Below are 21,818 nucleotides of genomic sequence, written 5' to 3' on the forward strand. Positions count from 1 at the left end.
TCACATCGGATAATGCTGCAGGAATTAGGTTAGGAAATGAGACACTAAAATTATTAGAAGAATTTTGATATTTGTGTAGTAAAATAGCTGATTATGAGGAAACAGAGAGGATAAAAAGTGTAGACTGACAGTGGCAAGAAAATCATTTCTGAAGAAGGGAAATATGGTAACACTGAATATAGATTTAAGTGTTAGCAAAACTTTTCTGGACCATTATCTGAAGTGTAGCCCTGTACAGAATGAAATGTGGAAAATAAACAGTTCAGACAAGAAGAGAATAGAGACTTTTGAATTGAGATGCTACAGAAGAATACTGAAGATCGGATGGGTAGATCATATAGTCAACGAAACTGAATAGAATTGGAGAGAAAAGAAAATTGTGGCATAACTTTACTAAAAGAGGGAATCAGTTAATAGGACGCATTCTGAGGCATCATTCAAGTTTGAGAGAAGAAGCCTTGATGACAGCTTCCACTCTCGCAGGCCTCCATTCAATCAGGTGTTGGAAGGTTTCGTGGGGAATGGCAGCCCATTCTTTACGGAGTGCTGCACTGAGGAGAGGTATCGATGTCAGTCGGTGAGGCCTGGCACAAAGTTGGTGCTCCAAACCATCCCAAAGGTGTTCTATAGGATTCAGGTCAGGACTCTGTGCAGGCCAGTCCATTACAGAGATTTTATTGTCATGTAACCACTTAGCCACAGGCCGTGCATTATGAACAGTTGCTCGATCGAGTTGAAAGATGCAGTCGCCATCCCTGAATTGCCCTTCAATAGTGCGAAGCAAGAAGGTGCTTAAAACATCAGTGTAGTCCTGTGCTGTGATAGTGCCATGCAAAATGACAAGGGGTGCAAGCCCCCTCCATGAAAAACATGACCACACCACACCACACCATACCACCACCACCGCCACCAAATCTTACTGTTGACACTACACATGCTGACAGGTGACGTTCACTGGGCATTCACCATACCCACACCTTGCCATCGGATTGCCATATTGTGTACCGTGATTTGTCACTCCACAAAACATTTTTCCACTGTTCAATTGTCCAATGTTTACGCTCCTTACACTAAGCAAGGTGTTGTTTGGCATTTACCAGCATGACGTGTGGCTTATGAGCAGCTGTTCGACCATGAAATCCAAGTTTTCTCACCTCCTGCCTAACTGTCGTAGTGGATCCTGATGCAGTTTGGAATTCCTGTGTGATGGTCTGAATAGTTGTCTGCCTATTACACATTATGACCCTCTTCAACTGTTGGCGGTCTCCGTCAGTCAACAGACGGGGTCAACCTGTACACTTTTGTACTGTACATATACCTTCACATTTCCACTTCGCTATCACATCAGAAACAGTGGACCTAGGGATGTTTAGGAGTGTGGAAATCTTGCGTACAGACATATGACACAAGTGACACCCAATCACCTGACCACGTTCGAAGTCCATGAGTTCCTCAGAGTGCCCCATTCTGCTTTCTCAAGATGTCTAATGACTTCTGAGGTCGCTGATATGGAATACCTGGCAGTAGGTGGTAGCAAAATGCACCTAATTGAAAAACTTAAGTTTTTGGGGGTGTTCGGATACTTTTGATCACATAGTGTAGGGAGCCTTAGTTATTCAGAGATGAAGAGGCTAGCAAGGATAGAGTAACGCGGAGAGCTGCATCAAACTGGTCTTTGAACTACAGACCCCAACATAACTAGCAGAGTAACCCCAAACCCAATTGATTTTACACTTAAATACAGAATTGCCTAGATCACATATGTATATAAATATTTTACGTGTTTTGGTACCAGCAATAGTCAGAATTACAAGAAATCGTTGAGTCACATAATGTACAAGGACTTGGTATATGACTTAGTAAATGGGTTTCAGTTACAGTTGGTGTCAAGGGATGTCAATGACAGTGTCTCTCAGTACTTGTCAATTAGGAGAAGGCAGCATACAAGTACTGAACTGATATACTGTGGTAGTGAACCAATGTAATTTTTTATTTTCTATTGACAGTTATAACAATACTATGTGAACCATCAATAAGCAGCTCTGTTTCTATCACATTTAGCTCCAGCCATCACTATTTGCCCTATCCCAAGGGCTCTTTAAATCAGTAGGTTTTCTAATTCCATGCACATGAAGTTGGTCAGATGTTTAATCATGTGGCCATAGAACCTAGGTTTCATGCTCATGGTAAGAAATAATAATAATTATTTTTGTGCTGATCAGTGTATTCATTATGTTTTCTGTTTTTTTTCTTTATTTCAGAGAAGTGCTGTCAAATTGGTAAAGAAAATTTGTGACCATTTACAAATGCAAATTTCTGGCACAACATGGTTTTTTGACAGTTGAACCTCAAAAGAGTGACTTATGATATCTTTTTCTGTGCTTTCATTGTACAGTAACATAAGCAAAAGGATCTTGTTGTTAATATGTTTTTAGATACACTAACTGGACCATTAATCTCTTATTGTCACTATGACAATTCATTATTTATGGAACTTTCAGTACGGTATTGATGTTCTTGCTTGTAATATAGCTTTGATCACTCAGTGTGTGTTATGTGGATATTCTTAAATTATGCATGCTGAAACCTAGGGGAATTCTGTGTAAAGGACTATAACTCCAGAGTCAGTTCATTTTACATTCAAGAAAAGTTCCATCACTAATTACACTGTTCTACAAAAAAAACCTTTTTTTCTATTTCTGATAAAAAATATTGTGATCCTAGTTGTATTTTGAGCGCTGAATTGAAAACTGTTTTTGGTTTTTTTCTGTCAGGGATAGTTTATGAGTAATCGCAATTTTATTTATCTTTTCAGTTTCTGATATAGTGCAGCAAACGTGAGGTGAAATTCGACAAACAAATGCACACCTTTATGATGTTATAAGTTCATCACATTAATGGAGGGTGGAATCTAACATATAACACAGTAACCTTTGTGTATACACTTTGAAGCATTTATTTGACATGAGAAATTACAGAAAATTGACAAACAATGAGCCACTGCCTTGTAATGCACATCACTTTTTTCTCTTGTATTGTGAATCTTTCTTCTCTCGAATGATATTCCAGCAATAATCTGCTAACATAGAAGGTACCAACTTCCCTTCATAGCGCCTTTCTATGGTAGAAATGTCTTTATGGAATCTTTCCCCATGTTCATCCGATACGTCACTACAACTCTCTGTGATGTAGTCCAGATGAGAGTCCATCATATGTACTTTCAAAGACATATTGCACCCCAAATCCTGATATGCTTTGATCATATCCTTCTCCATTGCTTTGTAGTTAGTAGCTCTTCTTCTTCCGAGGAAGTTTTCCGACACCATCTCGAAACAGTCCCATGCGGTTTTTTCTTTATCAGTTAAACATGCTTCAAAATTTGCATCTTTCTGCAGCTCCCTGATTTGTGGGCCCACAAATACACCTTCCTTTATTTTTGCAGCTGAAAGACGAAGAATTTTGTGGCTAGATATGCAAACCCACAGCCTGTTGGATCCATGGCCTTCACGAATTGTTTCATCAGGCCAAGTTTGATGTGAAGCGATGGAAGTAGTATATATTCAGGAGCTACCAGACTTTCACGTTGTACATTCTTTTCACCGACTTTCCATCTTCGCCTAGGCCATTTCTTTTTTACGTAGAGAGAATTTCGGTCTCAACTATCTCACTCGCAAAGAAAACAGGCATACTTTGTGTAGCCTTGTTGCATTCCCAGTACCATAGCAATTACCTTGAAATCTGCACATATTTTCCATTTGTGTTCATTGTATTTTAATGAATTTAGCATCCTTTGTACGAATTCGTAATTCTCTTTTGTCAAACTAGCGTAAGCTACTGGAACAGAGGATATTTTATTTCCGTTATGGAGCAAAACACCCTTCAGACTTGTTTTCGATGCATCTATGAAAAGTCTCCACTCCTGTGAAATATAAGTGAAGTTCAGCACTTTCATCAGGCCAGGAACGTCATTGCAAAATGTCAGTGCTTCGTCAGTTGAAAAATAAGAAAGAAAGGCATGTTCTCTGTGCCTGAACACACTGATTTTAGTACTTTGGTGCAGTAGATTATACTCTTGTAATCTTGAACCAAGCAGCTGTTCCTTTTGTTTACTTAGTCCTAGATCACATACTAAATCATTTAAATCTGCCTGTGTTAACAATTGTGGCGATGACTCACTTGTGCAGTGATATAAAGGATCATCATCTGTGATTTCTTCAGTACTACTTATTTCACTGTCACTCGGAATTTGACCTCGAGCTCTTGAAGGTATTGGAAGGTTGTCGGAATGCTGCATTGGCATTCTCGCTGAAGGCAGATCTGGGTAAACAATGTGCCTCTTCAACTTTTTGTTTGTAAAACCCTGAATTTTTGTTAGACAGAAATAACAATCAGTAACATGGTCTTTAAGCTCCCTCCACACCATGGGAACAGCAAACAATGCCACATTCCCTTTACTTTTCCACCACTGAATTAGTTTGCAGTAACATGTAGCACAGCAGAAATGTGGTGCCCATTCTTTATCTTGGTCTTCTACCTCTACTCCAAAGTAATGTTTGTATGCTTTCTTTATGACTGAAGAAATTTTCTTCCTATTTCTGGCAAAAGTGAACTTCCCACAGATGTAGCAGAAGTTGTCCGGCTTATATCGACATCCACGACGACATGGCATTTCTGCAAATTTAAAAATACCACTTTGGTAATACACCTGTATCAAATTAATAGTAGGGAACTAGAGGAATGCTGATGTGTAAAGACAAGCAGTCGTTTTACCTTCAGCACCAGGCTCAATCAATTTACACACAGGAACTAAAAAATTCAATCATGCTCGGAAATATGACAGACAGTTACTTGTCAGCCAAAACACCCACTCGTTAAGACTGACATAAATTGCGGCTAACACCACTGTTGTAAACTCGATGCACCTGCCCCTAGTAGGCGTGAAGCTTTACTGCCGAGGCAGCGACCAGCTGTCACCGTTCGAGTTAATGAGATGTTTCAGGTGGTCTTAATGACATAGGTGTGGCGGGGGATAACCTAATGATGTCTGATTCTTCCCACCTGCTGTTGCACAAGAAATTATCACGTTCTATCACTACATGATGCGGCAACATACCCGTATTTCTCTATAACGTCTCTGTGTTTTCCATGAATTGTGAATATACATATATATACATATTACATAAAAAGTATCCCTGACAACGATATTTTGTTTACATATTTGAATTTTCCATGGTAAAATGGTCTAGAAGCACATACTTTAATATCAGAAATAGAACCCATGTCGAACAGTGTTATTGGCTGTTGCAAGGAATTTTGCCAGCTGATCTTGTATCTTCTGTAACTTTTCAAATATATTTCAAGTGGATCTTTAAGTTTTGTGCTCATGGCTGCAACAACTTATCAAAATAAGCCACTTTGTAAATAATATGTAGGAAAGTGTACTGATTATTCCATTATCTTTCAGTAATTTCATAACAAAGTGATTAATAAAATCAGTGCCAGTATAGTTTGCAACTGTAAGATTGTTGAATGTTAGACTACTAAAATCTTGGAAATTACAGCTGTGAAGATAGAAGAAGCCTCAGTACAAAGCTGCTCCCAAAGAAACCAGCCAGGATATTGCGGAACAGCCTTGAGAATTTGCAACAGAAAGTGATGTTGCACATAAGAACTGTGAACAGTTTGGCTCAAGATACATCAAAAGAAAGTAACATTGATAGAGATTTCCAACTAAAGAGGAAGGAGGTAATATAAGAATATAACAGTATGATAAGTCATTTATAATTGTTAATATGACATTCTGCTGTTCATCATTATAATAGAAAGCAACTGAAAGTGACGGCTGAATGAATTTATATTAGAGATGCTTTTTCATATCATCAAGCAAACTTCTGTTGGATCTGTTACATTTTATTGTGGTGGGTGGGACTTGGAGATAGGTCTAGAGCATGTCTTGGGGGCAGATGAGAGGACTGGAATAAAATTTTTGTTTGTCATCCTGATGCTGAGTTTGTCCATTTCACCATACTTGATTAACATTAATTACTAGGGACTTGAAAATGTAACATCTATTTTTGGCAAACTTTGCATGTTTTTGACAGTAGTCTCATCTATTTTTTCTGAAATTTGCATCTATTTGTGCCAAAATGTACATCTGTTTTTGGCAAAATTTGCATCACTGTTGGGTGAAATTTGCACCAATTTTAGGTGAAGTCACATCTGCTTTTGGTGAAATTCCCTGAGTGCTACAGTCATTGTGGAAGGATTTCCACACACTAAAACTATTTCTTTGTGTTTATCTGCTTTTTTGCACTTGACATGTGATTTGCTCTCATCACTCACCATTATCTTGGTACAGATTGTTTTGGACTCAGCTCCACTAAAGTGTAATTGTTCTTATTACTGCATCAACAACTCAGATAGGAGATGGGGTACTTGTGGAAATAAGGCTGTGAGGGTTGGTCCTGAGTCCTACTTGGATAATTCAGTCGGTTGAGCACTTGCTCGCGAAAGGCAAAGATCCTGAGTTGGAGTATCGATCCAGCACACTGTTTGAATCTGTCAGGAAGTTTCATAACACACTCACTTCACTGCAGAGCAAAAACTTCATTTTACAAACTTTCTCCAGGCTGTGGCTAAGCCATGTCTCTGCAATATTTTTTCTTCCAGGAGTGCTAGTCCCACAAATTTCGCAGGAGAACTTCTGTGAAGTTTGGAAGGTAGGAGATAAGACACTGGCGAAAGTAAAGCTGTAAGGATGAGTCGTAAATCATGCTTGGGTAGCTCAGTTGGTGAGCGCCTTCCAGCGAAAGGCAAAGGTCCTGAGTTCGAGTCTTGGTCCTGCACACAGTTTTAATTTGCCAAGAAGTGTCAACACATTTGTCTTTTGGCTCCATGTATGAGAAAAATATTGGTAATTGCTTGGAACACATGCATATTCCTTGCTTTATCAGATTTACAATGTAAGGGGTAAGTATGGCCTGCAGTTGTTCCTCAACTACGGTGTTCATTGTAAATGCACTGAGTTCTTCAACCTCAGCATGTAAATCAATGCATGCAGGCCTGAATCTGTATACCCTCAGCTGCCATCTTCTGATGGCATAGGGACACACTAATTTAAAGACATCAATGTCTCTTAATTTGAAGACACCATTGCCTCATTCAAGGAGTTAGTTAGTTACTTGCATGTTCTATGGATCATAGTTGCAATCTCTTGCTGTAATATGGAATGTGTCAATTTGTTTATTGACAAAAACCTGACCATTTACATTATTGATATTTACATTTATGGTAAGCTTTTTATTACTTCGGTGGTTTATTTTTTTATTTTATTTATTTATTTATTTCTTTTTGTATATATTTTTTGTATTTTTGTCCCCCCTCCCTATGCCTATGTATTTGGACACTCTCTCTCTCTCTCTCTCTCTCTCTCTCTCTCTCTCTCTCTCTCTCTCTCTCTCTCTCCCTCTCTCATGGTTTCATTTTGTGTTTAAAATTAATTTTACTATCTACTACATTTCGCATAGTAAATCAAACAATGGAGTATCCATGATAGAACGTAACATTATTATAAAAAGGAAAGTTGCTACTTACCATATAGTGGAGATGCTGAGTCTCAAATAGGATGAAAAGACTGTCACAAATAAAGCTTTCTTCCATTAAGGCCTTTGTCAACAATAGATGAGACACACACACACACACACACACACACACACACACACACACACATATGACTGCAGTCTCAGACAACTGAAACCACATTGCGAGCAGCAGCACCAGTGCATGATGGGAGTGGGTTGGGGGTAAGGAGGAGGCTGCGATGGGGAGGGGGGAGAGATAGTATGGTGGGGGTAGCGGACATTAAAGTCCTGCAAGTTAGATGGAGGGCAGGAGGGAGGGGAGTGGGGGGAAGTAGCAGAAAAGGAGAGAAGTAAAAAGACTGGATGTGATGGTGGAATGACAGCTGTGTAGTGCTGGAATGGGAACAGGGAAGGGGCTGGATGGGTGAGAACAGTGAATAACGAAGGTTGGGGCCAGGAGGGTTATGGGAATGTAGGAGGTATTGCAGGCAAAGTTCCCGTCTGCACAATTCAGAGAAGCTGGTGTTCGTGAGAAGGATCCATATGGAACAGGCTGTGAAACAGTCATTGAAATGAAGAACATCATTTTTGGCAGTGTGTTCAGCAACAGGGTGGTCTACTTGTTTCATTTGGCCACAGTTTGTGGCCAGTGGGCTGGACATTTCTCATGAGAAATGTCCTACCCACTATCCTTCCCACCCTTCCCACAGTTGTATTCTGCTGTCCACCAAACCTACACAATATACTCATCCATCCTTACACAACCCCTGCTTCCAACCCCTTACCACATGGCTCATACCCTGTAATAGACCTAGATGCAAGACCTGTTCCATACATCCTCCCACCACCACCTGTTCCAGTCTGCCACTAACAGCAGCTATCCCATCAGAGGCAGGGCGACCTGTGAAACCAATCATGTGATGTACAAGCTGAGCTGCAACCACTGTGCTGCATTCTATGTGGGCATGACAACCAACAAGTTGTCTGTCTGTATGAATGGCCACTGACAAACTGTGGCCAAGAAACAAGTGGACCACCCTGTTGGTGAACACGCTGCCAAACATGATATCCTTCATTTCATTGACTGCTTCACAGTCTGTGCCATATGGATCCTTCCCACCATCAGCAGCTTTTCTGAATTGCGCAGGTGGGAACTTTCCCTGCAATACATCGTATGTTTCTGTAACCCTCCTGGCCTCATCCTTCATTAGTTGTTGTCTTCACCTATTCAGCCCCTTCTCTGTTCCCATTCTAGCACTACACAGCTGTCATTCCACCATCATACCCAATCTTTTTACTTCTCTCCTTTTCCGCTATTCCCCTCCCCACCTCTCCCTTGCCCTCCATCTAACCTGCAGCACTTCACTATGCACTATCCCCACCATACTATCCTTCCCCAGCCTTGTCCCAGCGTCCTCCTTACCCCACCCAGTCGCCACTCCAATAATGCACTGGTGCTGCTGCTTGCATTGTGGCTTCAGTTGTTTGAAACTGCAGTCGTGTGTGTGAGTTGTGTTCGTGTGTGTGTGTGTGTGTGTGTGTGTGTGTGTTGTTGATGAAGGCCTTAATGGCTGATAGAGTTATTTGTGACAGTCTTTTTGTTGTGCCTATCTGCAACTCAGCATCTCCGCTATATGGTGAGTAGCAACTTTCCTTTTCATAATATTGTTACGTATTTCATAGTAGAGATATTTATAATTTAATACTTCACTCATTTCTGTGCCAGTATAAGGCTGTGTGATGGATTGTGTAATTCATTTCTTCCTCTAGCATCACATTTATTAATCTTGCTGTTTTCGGAGTGTGACTGATTGTTTATGACAAATTTCATTGTTGTTGTTGTGGTCGTCAGTCCTGAGACTGGTTTGATGCAGCTCTTCATGCTACTCTATCCTGTGCAAGCTTCTTCATCTCCCAGTACTTACTGCAACCTACATCCTTCTGAATCTGCTTAGTGTATACATCTATTGGTCTCCCTCTACGATTTTTACCCTCCACGTTGCCCTCCAATACTAAATTGGTGATCCCTCGATGTCTCGGAACATGTCCTACCAACTGATCCCTTCTTTTAGTCAAGTTGTACCACAAACTCCTCTTCTCCCCAGTTCTATTCAATACCTCCTCATTAGTTATGTGATCTCCCCATCTAATCTTCAGCATTCTTCTGTAGCACCACATTTCGAAAGCTTCTATTCTCTTCTTGTCCAAACTATTTATCGTCCATGTTTCACGTCCATGCATGGCTACACTCCGTACAAATACTTTCAGGAACGACTTTCTGACACTTAAATCTATACTCATTGTTTCTTCAGAAACGCTTTCCTTGCCATTGCCAGTCTACATTTTATATCCTCTCTACTTCGACTATCATCAACTGTTTTGCTCCCCAAACTTCAAAACTCCTTTACTACTTTAAGTGTCTTATTTCATTTCCTAATATAATTCCCTCAGCATCACCTGACTTAATTTGACTACATTTCATTATCTTCATTTTGCTTTTGTTGATGTTCATCTTATATCCTCCTTTCAAGACACTGTCCATTCCGTTCAAAAAAGAGTGTATTCCAGTCAACATTGTCAAAAGCTTTCTCTAAGTCTACAAATGCTAGTAACGTAGGTTTGTCTTTCCTCAGTCTATTTTCTAAGATAAGTTGTAGGGTCAGTATTGACTCACGTGTTCCAACACTTCTATGGAATCCAAACTTGTCTTCCCCAAGGTCGGCTTCTACCAGTTTTTCCATTCGTCTGTAAAGAATTCGCGTTAGTATTTTGCAGCCACGACTTATTAAACTGATAGTTCGGTAATTTTCACATCTGTCAACACCCGCTTTCTTTGGGATTTTAATTATTATATTCTTCTTGAAGTCTGAGGGTATTTTACCTTTGTCATACATCTTGCTCACCAAATGGTAGGAATAGCTCTCCCAAGGCTGTCAGTAGTTCTAATGGAATGTTGTGTACTCCCGGGGCCTCGTTTCGACTTACGTCTTTCAGTGCTCTGTCAAACTCTTCACGCAGTATCATTCCTATTTCATCTTCATCTACACCCTCTTCCGTTTCCATAATATTGTCCTCAAGTAAATCGCCCTTGTATAGACCCTCTATATACTCCTTCCACCTTTCTGCTTTCCCTTTTTTGCTTGGAACTGGGTTTCCATCAAAGCTCTTGATATTCATACTAGTGGTTCTCCTTTCTCCAAAGGTCTCTCTAATTTTCCTGTAGGCAGTATCTATCTTACCTCTAGTGATATGCGCCTCTACATCCTTACACTTGTCCTCTAGCCATACCTGCTTAGCCATTTTGCACTTCCTGTCGCTCACATTTTTGTGACATTTGTATTCCTTTTTGCCTGCTTCATTTACTGCATTTTTATGTTTTCTCCTTTCATCAATTAAATTCAATATTTCTTCTGTTACCCAGGATTTCTACTAGCCCTCGTCTTTTTACCTACTTGATCCCCTGCTGCCTTCACTACTTCATCCCTCAGAGCTACCCATTCTTCTTCTACTGTATTTCTTTCCCCCATTCCTGTCAATTGTTCCCTTATGCTCTCCCTGAAACTCTCTACAACCTCTGGTTCTTTCAGTTTATCCAGGTCCCATCTCCTTAAATTTCCACCTTTTTGCAGTTTCTTCAGTTTTAATCAACAGTTCATAAACAATAGATTGTGGTCAGAGTCCACACCTGCCCCTGGAAATGTCTTACAATTTAAAACCTGGTTCCTAAATCTCTGTCTTACCATTATATAATCTATCTGATACCTTCTATTATCTCCAGGTTTCTTCCGTGTATTCAACTTTCTTTCATGATTCTTGAACCAAGTGTTAGCTATGATTAAGTTATGCTCTGTGCAAAATTCTACTAGGCGGCTTCCTCTTTCATTTCTTACCCCCAATCCATATTCACCTACTATGTTTCCTTCTCTTCCTTTTCCTACTATTGAATTCCAGTCACCCATGACTATTACATTTTCATCTCCCTTCACTATCTGAATAATTTCTTTTATCTCATCATACTTTTCTTCAATTTCTTCATCATCTGCAGAGCTAGTTGGCATATAAACTTGTACTACTGTAGTAGGCATGTGCTTCGTGTCTATCTTGGCCACAATGAGGTGTTCACTATGCTGTTTGTAGTAGCTTACCCGCACTCCTTTTTTTTTTTTTTTTTTTCTTTTCATAAGCAAGTAAATGTTCAGTGAAACTGATGTCAGTATACCCAACTGTTGAAACAGTTGTGTACAAGCATATCTAAGTTGGACATTACATATTGCCCTGCCAATCAGTAACAAGTCCAAATCCAAAAGCAGATTGTCAGTGAAATACAACACTCACAACTGGAAGCATCCTCATTATAAGAGACTACAGCACCCTGGATCTAGATCTCGTCAGTTGTCATCTGTGTGGCTGTGCTGGCATATCCTTATGTTCTGGTCATGTTGTTACATCCGGTTCACTATTATGAGCATCGAGGATAGTCCCTCCCATCAGTTTTACAATTGTCAAATGGGTCTCAGTACCCTGGAACCTCCCCCATTGTTGATCTGCACCTCTGAACAGTAGTAAGGCTTCATATGGAGGATGTGGATGATGTGTCTGCATTTTCATCTTCTTCATGAAGGGACATAATCCTCGACTTCATTTGCGATGTCCAACGAACAACACAGGTTATGATATGACCCAAAGTAGTGCTTTAGTAACTTTTCTCATAGTCCCACTTTCCACAAAGGCATAAAAATCCATACCAACTAACCCAGGCTGTATCTTACTGGCTGGTACTTGGCTTTGCATTATTACAGTCTTTCTCCTTAAACATCCAGGGTCAGTACATGTGCTAGCTGCTATGTTTCTTCAGTCCTGGTGATCAGATGTTTCACATAGTCATCCTGAGTATCATCCAGTTGGAATGGAAGCAGCGTATCCATTTTATTTTCAGCCATGCAACCATGAGTAGAGTGAATGAATGATGTGAAGCCTGTAGTGTGGTACTTCGCTGTGTTGTATGTGAATGTAACAGCATGCAGTATTGTTCGACATCAGTGTACATCAAGAGCATATCTGCCAACATCTTATTAAAATGTACAGTGATGCCATTCATTTGTGGGTGTTAGGCAGTTGTCATGCTGTGGGTAGTGTTGCAACATGAAATTATCCCTGATATTAATTTCAACTGGAAAACTTTTCCACCAGCAGAGATCATCATATGGGGTGCTTCTTGCTCTAAATGCCCTCTTCCACATCTTTGTTGACAGCACAGTTAGTGAGGCTGTCAGTGCAGTCTGTTATCCATCAATTCCCATTTGTTGACTTCGGTAACCTCACCAAGACGTCAGTTCTAATTCGGTGGAATTGTGTCGCTGCAGATGGTTTGGTACCAGATGCCCCAGAGATGACTGTGGCACCTCCTTCCGTCATTGGCATTCCTTACAGTGCCTCACATAGTGTCTAATGTTGGAGACCTGGCCAGTGTTGTCTGCATCTGATTTGCTGTAGAGTCTTCATAAATCTCAATCTGATTTGCTCTAGAGTCTTCATAAATCTCTGGTGACCATATATTGGAGTACCATGGAAATACTTCAGGATTGTTGACTGCAGATGAGATGGGATGACTAGCAGTTGTTCCCACCCATTGAGTCATAGTTCATCATATACATCATTCGATTTATAATTAGAATTCTCCTTTGGTCAGTTCTTCATTCTTCAAGGCTTCTATGGTTTTCAGCAATGCTGTATCTTCCCTGTGTTCAGCAGCAATGCCATTTATTACAGTGATGACTGAGATTTCATCCCGGCTTCCGTGTTCTGTCAAGGAATTCCTTGAAAGATGATTGCCAGCATCTCCAATGGGGTACTCCTTCCAACTCATCCCCCCCCCCCCCACCCCTCAGAGGGGGATGCACCCTGCACCCGCCTCAGGTCACACCTCCTGAACACCTGACAGAGGGACCAATTGGCAACTTGAGGTCCATTCTGTCAGACATTTTGCCAATCATACCTAGAATATCTTTTCGTCACCCTCCCAATCTCCACAATATCCTTGTCAGACCCTGTACTCCTTCACTCCTATCCCTATGACTGTCCCCACTGTAAGTCTTGCCCAATGCGCCCTTGTAACAGACTAAACGTGTACTATCAAAGGGAGAGCCACATGTGAAATGATATATGTCATATACCAGCTGTTATCTAAACACTGTTTGGCCTTTTGCTTTGGCATGACCGCCACCAAGTCATCAGTTAGGATGAATCGGCATAAGCAGAGGATGTGTACTGGCAATTCACAATATCCTGTTGTAGAGAGTGTTCTACAACATGACAGTCATGACCTTGGTGCCTCTTTCAGCACTTGTCATCTGATTTTCTGTCCCAGACACCTGTTTCTCAGACCTCCGCTGGTGGGAACTGAACTCGTGCATGATGCTTTGGAAGTATTCTCTTTCTTACATTTTACCTTATCTTGCATCTTTAAGTTCTCATGTTTTCAAATCTTATCTGTGCAGTCCCCAACAATCAGTCTTTCCTTCTCATCCATCCATTAAGTCTCCCCTGACCCGGGGTTCTGGTTGACTTTTCAAAATTCTACCGCTTTTCTGAAACCCTACCAGTTCTTTTCCTTCATTCGTCTTCCTTCCCCGTTAACCCTTGTGCCAGGAGGAGGAGCCACTGGCTCAGGAAGCTTACAAAGTTTAATACGTTCTATATGTGTGTTTTCTTCTGCCTTTGGTGAGTCAATTTTTTATCTATCCAATTACATTATATTCTCAAAAATAGAATAAATGAGAAGTAATATTTCTAGGATAATTACAGCAATACATTGTATAGAAATAAAAATAAGACATACCAATTTTTAAAAACTCAGTACACTGTATCTTTGCAGGTCACACGTACAATTATACCATGACAAGAGCTTCCAGTAAGGCCTTTCAGTAAGGCAGCATGCCTTAAATAACACTCTGTGGCTCTTAGTTGGTATTAAAAGCAATAGGACTTGACAATGTTAATTTTCACTGAACATGTACAAATTAAATAAAGAAAAAAAGTGGAATTGTCAAAATAAAATTCAAAATATTATCTACAAATTGGGCATACAGTTATTTCATAAAAAATAATGTACAAAAATAATGACTAGGACTTGTTATGTTAAAAATTCAAATTTGTCACATATTAAGTGTACGGTTACTTCACAAAAACTAAAATGGACAATTTTGTTGATTAAACATTTTAACATATAGCTATAACAGTATACAAGGCACAGCTTAATGCATCTTTACACTACTATAAGGTACATAAACCTATATTACAACCTCTCTTTATTTTCGTAGGTTGAGGATGTAAAATGTAATGGGTTTATATTAAAATACATAGAAATGTATTGACATGTAAAGAACTATAGGCTTTGGTACTGTCACCATCTGGTGGCTGTTGTGTTTACTTCCGCCATTGACACTTCAAACTTGGCTATATCTGCCTCAGTCCATGGAAGATGCACACACAATGGACAACAGGCAAGCACCACTACTTCGCTAGTAAGTCTCAGAAAATGTCAGAATTCCAGTTCAGTCTGAAATCATTTTGTTCATTGAGCACATGCTGTGGTTCTTCCTTGCCATGAACAAAGCTCTCCATTTCTTCTAGTATGTCTAGGGTGTAGCCTTTAGATGCCTTGTATAAAATTTCTAAATTATCTTGCAAATGGCCTGTTTTATTTCAAACGATCACCGAGGACATTCTTGTTTTGATCATATGTGTGCTCTCTAAGTTCCGGCCATTTTAGGCAACATAAAATTTATTGCAGTCATGACAGTTTATTTTATAAACACCAGAATCCATGAATTTATTGCATAATGCCAATACTCTAGTGTCATATTGTTCCCAAGGCCCCTTTCATGCAAAAGCCTATGTTCACTGTTTCTTTTTTAAAGCAATGCATGATTTATTCAGAGTGTGCACCAATATATGTCATTACCACATACTTCCTATCATGAACATCCTTTTTACAGTCATTAGTCCCCTTTTCTCCCCCCTCAGCTTGTACATTTTCCTCGTGTCATTTTCTTTATATCTGTTGGCCCTTGCCACTTGCGTGATTATCCTGAGTTCTTTCTTGATTTCATTACTTTTTTGTGGTAGCTTAAGTTCTATAGTGCCCCCTGGTGCAGGGTGGGGCAGCTATGAGCCAGAATGATGTGAGCAGGAGGTGTAGGCAAAGTGGAAGCCCAAGAGATCGCAGAGAAAAGCTGCTGCAAATGTAACAATTTCTTTTATTGACATGTCTGGGCTGCTTGATACAGCAGGTCAGCGGCCGACTGGTAGCTAAATTCTGCTAGGCTGGCTGTCTGCGCATCCTGCGATGCTGCCACGGTACTGCAGAGTACCGACAGACTCATTGTGTACAGTGGCCATACTGTCCCCGTGCCAGTGGCCTGCATTCTCAATGTTGCTGCATCCACTCCAGCCCCTGGTGATGCATGGCTGTGTCAATGTGGAGGATGCACATCACATGGAGATGCTCATCCCACAGTGTCAAGATCTGGTGCACAGAGTTGCCCTGCCATGGCCGCAAACTGTTGCCTTCTACTGGTAGGTCCATGTGGCATTCTCGTCCTGCACAGCCCTGCGATGATGGTTGGGATGTGAGACTCAGAATAATTGTATTACAAAAATGACCAGTACTTATAGTTGGCAGTGCCATGCTTGTTGTGCCACTACCAATTACTTATTCTAAAATACTACTGCCACTGTCTGTGTAGAAATCTGCCTTACCCCTTGCTGCACTAGTTTGTGCTGTACCATAGAGTTCTTTGTTTTCAGCAAGCTGACCTGGCTCCCAACATTGCGTTGACCTTTATTACAGTGACAACATCCCACTCACCTGTTGTCTGTGCTGCTGCAATACATCACTCAGGCTGACACTAATATGTCCATATATGATTGTGTCACTACAGGTGCTGTGGGTGGCTGATTTAAAATAAGCCCATTCCTGTCAATTTGGATGGCTAGAGATGACTTTCATAATTGTATCTGTGTCTATCGGTATTTTGAATACTGAAAATAAATGTCTCTTGTGATGGTTAGATCCAAATATTTTATAGTACAGTCTTTTTTTAACTCTACCATTAATTTAATTTTTTGTGAATTGCACTCATCTCTACGGCTATACTGTAAACCTCATCCTTATCACATTTATAAAGTTACATTAACCTCTACATTGCATAGTGTTATAACTATACATTAAAATGTTTTAGCAATATAATTGTCCATTTGAATTTTTACATATTGACTTTTATGAAATGGCCATATGCCCAATATGTGATGTAAATTTGAATTTTTAACATGACAAGTCTTATTCATTGTTTTTACAGATTATTTTTTATGAAATAACTGTATGCTCAGTTGTTGGACATTATTTTGAATTTTACCACGACAATTTTTACTTTTTATCTTGTGTTTAATTTGTGGACATTAATTGAATTTTAACATTGTCAAGTCCTTTAATACCACCTATTGTCGACAAGAGTATTATTTGAGGCAGGCTGCCTCACTGAACAGCATTAGTCATGGTACAATTGTACATGTGGACTGACGAGATGCAGTATATTGAGTTTTTTAAAAGTGGTAAGTCTTAATTTTGTTTCTACTCATTCATTGCACCATATTAAGGTTGTCGTCTGCACAGAAATGGGTGCACATTGCTGCAACCACAATTTTTAATCACTTTTCCAGTGATACAAAATGTCTGACAGACAGCAGAGTAAGATTTGAAAGTAAACTGAAAAAATGTCATCTTGAACTCACATCTGTATGTCTTCTTTTTTATGGAAAGAAAAGGGAAAAAAGCCCTTGTCGGTGATCAGCATGTAGGCATATTTATAAAAAATTTGTGATGTAAATATAAAATGATTCGTACCATATCATAACAATTTATCCTGCAAATGATCCATGTAACATGAATCTAGCTAACTAGTACACAATTGAAGACTACTTAGAGAACTCAGAGTAGTGGTTAATAATGAAGGGGAGTGATTACAATACCCTGCCACATTACAATATGTGGTCATATCATGTTTGCATGTTTTTGAACTGTTTATTTTCATTGTGTTGTGATAACAAATCCTATATCATTTTAAGATGACCCCTGTACACATAAACAAAAGTAAATAAGAAGACAGAATTGTGACTACAGCCAACTAGCAAAGACTCACAGAATAGAACTGTACAGTCAGTATGTTATCTGAACTGTTTACTTTTGCACAGTTTCATAGCTTCCTGCACTTTTTTCAAAGAAAGCTGCCACTCCACAATACATTTCAAAGAAAGCTGCCACTCCACAATACAGTCATATTGTTGGTCGTAGCTAGCCTTTTCTGTGCTCAGGTGCTGCCTTTGACTAGAATGCAATGGTTTGTGTTGTAATATTTTCATTACGCATGTTATTAACTTTAAAGATTACAAACACAATATCAGAGATCCAAGGTGGTTGACAGAAAAATCTACGTCTTTCTTTCTAGGCTGGGATAGATACTACTCCCACTCTGAAATGAGTTAGATATGAATAAAAGTAATTGAGGTGAATGTATTAGTGTTCACATTAGGTATTTCATAATCATATGAAAAATAGAGTACAGAAAAGTAAGTACCTTTATCCTGACATGGAACAAGCCAATAGAACTTGTGCAGGACGAATAAAAAATTATAATATGAGGTCTGTTCAAAACATTATAGAACCTTCTCCACAAAATTTTTCTATGCTTACGTTTTATTTTTGTGCGAGGCCTCATTTTAAATACTCTCCTCCATAATTGATACACTGTTCCCAATGATATTTCCATTTCCGGAAGCATTCATAGTACATCTCTTGTTGGATCATGTGAAGCACTGTCTGTGAATTTTCTTTTATCTCATCCATCATTGTAAATCTTCGTCTTTTCAATGGGATTTCCAACTTTGGCAATAAGAGCCAGGAGCCAGGCCTGGGGGGTACAGAGGATCAGGTAGCACAGTGATATTTTTGTGCGCGTGTGCGTGCGTGCAATAGTCACACACCAACAGGGATGAATGGATGAATGTGCCGGTGTGTTATCATGATGCAAGAGCCATGAACTATCTCACCACATTTCAGGCCATTTTCTTCTCACATTTTCTAACAGGCATCACAACACATCTTGATAGTACCATTAATTAACAATTTGTCCCTGTGGCCTGAATTCATGATGAACTAATCCTTCAACGTCAAAGAAAACTATCAGTGTGGGTTTGACATTTGCTCTGACCTGATGAGCTTTTGTCGTGGAGAACCTTTCCCAACTCATTGTGAAGGTAGAACCTCGGTCACATCATAACTGTAGACTCACGTCTCATCACCATTTATGATTCTCTGGTTCTCATTTGTGTTATCCAAAAGCTTTTCACTTATTGCTAGGCAAAGGTCTTTCTGGCCTTGTCTCATGAGCCGTGGCACAAACTTGTTGGCAACACGATGCATTCCAAGATGCTGTATCAGGATTTCATGACATGATCCATCTGAAATGTTACATTCTTCTGCAATCTCTTGGACATTCAGTCTTCAATTGGAACGCACAATTATGTTGACATTCCTGACATGAGCGTCATCTGTAGACATCAAAGGGCATCCAGCCATTTTGAAACCATGTAAATCATTCATAACATCTAGTACAGCTTAACCACTCATCATGATAGGCTTCCTGCATCATTTAGTATGTCTCTTTAAAGGTTTTCTCGGGTTTCATGCAAAACTTAATGATGAGATGTTGCTCCTCTAACTCTGCCACCTTGAAATTCGCAAACTGTGTGACACAATGTTCTACTCAATACAGCACTGAACAGTAACTAACAGACATACAACAATGAAACTTGTAGTAGTTACACATTAAACACAGGCATGTGCAGGGATGCCAACCGCATTTCGCTCCAACACACCGTTGGCATAAAATTACAAATGTACCGGAATTTTTTGAACAGATTTTGTATATAATATATTTCTTGTATTTGCCTTAATCTTTACAGCATATTCATCAGTTGCTGAACTAGCACTTGAAATTGAAAATTAGGAATAAGTACCTTTAAAAAAAATTCATATTATTGGTATCTTTAAATGTGTGACATATAAGGAGACAATAACACTTTGCCTTTTGTTTCAGCAAACACTAGAGCTGGAAATTCAAGAAGCATTTCTACGTTTTATGGCAACGATATTGAAGGGATATCGTTCATATTTGTTGCCAATTACCAAAGCACCAACTGTGGGAACCACTGACCCTAATTCATTATTTGACCTTCAAGGTAATATAATTACAAATCAGGTGTCATTTGTAACATCATTAAAAACTTGCTCTTAATCTAGTTTCTAACCTACATAAATGACCTTCCAGTGAATTTAGAGGACAGTTCAAAAACTGTAATGTTTGCTGATGTTGCAAGCATACTAATCGAGGGCCCAAACTCAGCTTTAGCAGACATACTTCTGATGATAGTTGAATAGGCCACAAATGGTTCACAGCAATTAGTTTATGCCTCAATCTCACAAAGATTCGTATTATGCAATTTCAAGCAAGCAAACATGACCTGTTAGCATCATAAGTGGACATAATGGCCATACTCTAAATGAAACATTGTGTGCAAAACTCCTAGGGGCACATTGAATATAAGAAATGAGTCAGCACTTGAATAAACTGAACAATTTCAGTCCAGCATGGTATGCCTTTAGATGCATCTCCCATTGTGTTGTCTTATTTTGCGCATTTTCATTCCCTGTTATCTTATGGAATTATTGTGTGAGGCAATGCACTTAAAATAAAGTGTGTGTTCAGCAGATGTAAGCATTAAGAATATCATGTAAAGTAACTAACTTTACATCTTGCCGAAGCCTTTTTAAGGATGTTGGATTTCTTACCCTCAGTTCTCATTACATTTACTCGTTATTGGCTTTTGTTGCTGATGATAAAAATCAATTGGAACTGAATTAATAATAACAACATTCTACTATAAATAGAATACCATAGCCGTACAAGACACAAAAATAGTTTTCATGTAGACTTTTCCTCCTTGTCCATGTTTCAGAATGTAGTTACAGGGTGTATACGACCTAGGACAACTGGGAGATCCAGGAAAAATGCGGGAATTTTTTCATCTGGGAGAAAACCAGGAAAAAGCCGGGAATTTTTTAGAATCCCGGGAATTTTTGGTTGTTTTAGTTTTCAGTTAAATTTTTGTGATTTTGACTGCTAAGAACCGATACTCCAACAAAGGATATTACTGTGTCCAGCTACTGCAGCATTAAAACATTAACGAGAGAGGGGGGGACTTAAATTGCAAAGGAAATGCACCATATAAAAAACACAGTACTCGTACAAGCGTCTGCAAACAGCAAAATGTGCCAAAGGCTTTTGGAAGGCTATGCAATGCTTCATAGGAACAAATTGCCTCCGATGAGCGTGACACCACCACTGTTTATATTAGACTCATTTAATCAGTTACGAGTGGGCTCATGCACACAGGCAGTTCAGTCACGTATGAGTAGTTCCTTCTCCTGCTTGTGGGTACAGAAATGTGGCTATTGGCTGGCAGCAGTTGCAGCAACCAGCCACACGCTACTCGGAAGAATTTTACTGGCGCGCCCAAGCTGCCAGATTCACGCAAGCGCAGCAGGCCCAGATCAAGTGGGGGGTGAGGGCAAACCGTGGTATCTGAACCGGCCGGCAATTTTGGGGGAGGGGGCAAATTCATATTCTTGAGGGGAAAAAACCTTGTTTCACAAAGCACCTACCATCCAGCACACGTGGGTTTATCGATTATTCATATGATTTTGAAACTCACCCCTGCTGGTTTTTGAACACATTCTAAGTTGATTTCTGAATGAATTATATGCTGATTTTTGAATGCGTGCATAGTGTACATGATGTCTCTGCTAGGGGAATCCTCGTCACATCTAGAAATAAATTTTCCTACAGACAAAACGGGACGGAGCTATATGAGCTGAGTGGAATAAAGCCGAACCGTTGAATGCCAACTGGTGCTTGTTTATGTGGTTGATTCGGTTTGCGAATGTTCAGCAAAGTTATAATTACTAGCAAAATCCATAGATTCAGACTACCAGAGTGGAAATAAACGACTAACAGGAATTACAGGTAAGAAAGATTACGCATTATCTTCTCGGTGTACCCAAGAAAGTGAAATTTTTACAGAAAATTTTTGGCCAGATCGCTACACTAGACGGGGGCTATG

General features: G+C 39.6%; 1 protein-coding gene across 3 annotated transcripts in view; it reads left to right on the plus strand.

Annotated features, from left to right (window-relative positions):
* LOC126094477 (DENN domain-containing protein Crag) overlaps positions 1–21,818 on the plus strand; it is a 322,685-nt gene that overhangs the window by 74,380 nt on the left and 226,487 nt on the right. For all 3 annotated transcript variants that reach the window (XM_049908870.1, XM_049908869.1, XM_049908871.1), the window contains exons 10-11: positions 5,562–5,745; positions 19,736–19,877. In XM_049908870.1, coding sequence (XP_049764827.1) covers positions 5,562–5,745; positions 19,736–19,877 — 326 coding nt within the window. The remainder of the gene's footprint in view (positions 1–5,561; positions 5,746–19,735; positions 19,878–21,818) is intronic.

The sequence above is a fragment of the Schistocerca cancellata genome, chromosome 8 (genome assembly GCF_023864275.1).
Source record: "Schistocerca cancellata isolate TAMUIC-IGC-003103 chromosome 8, iqSchCanc2.1, whole genome shotgun sequence".
NCBI lineage: Eukaryota > Metazoa > Arthropoda > Insecta > Orthoptera > Acrididae > Schistocerca > Schistocerca cancellata.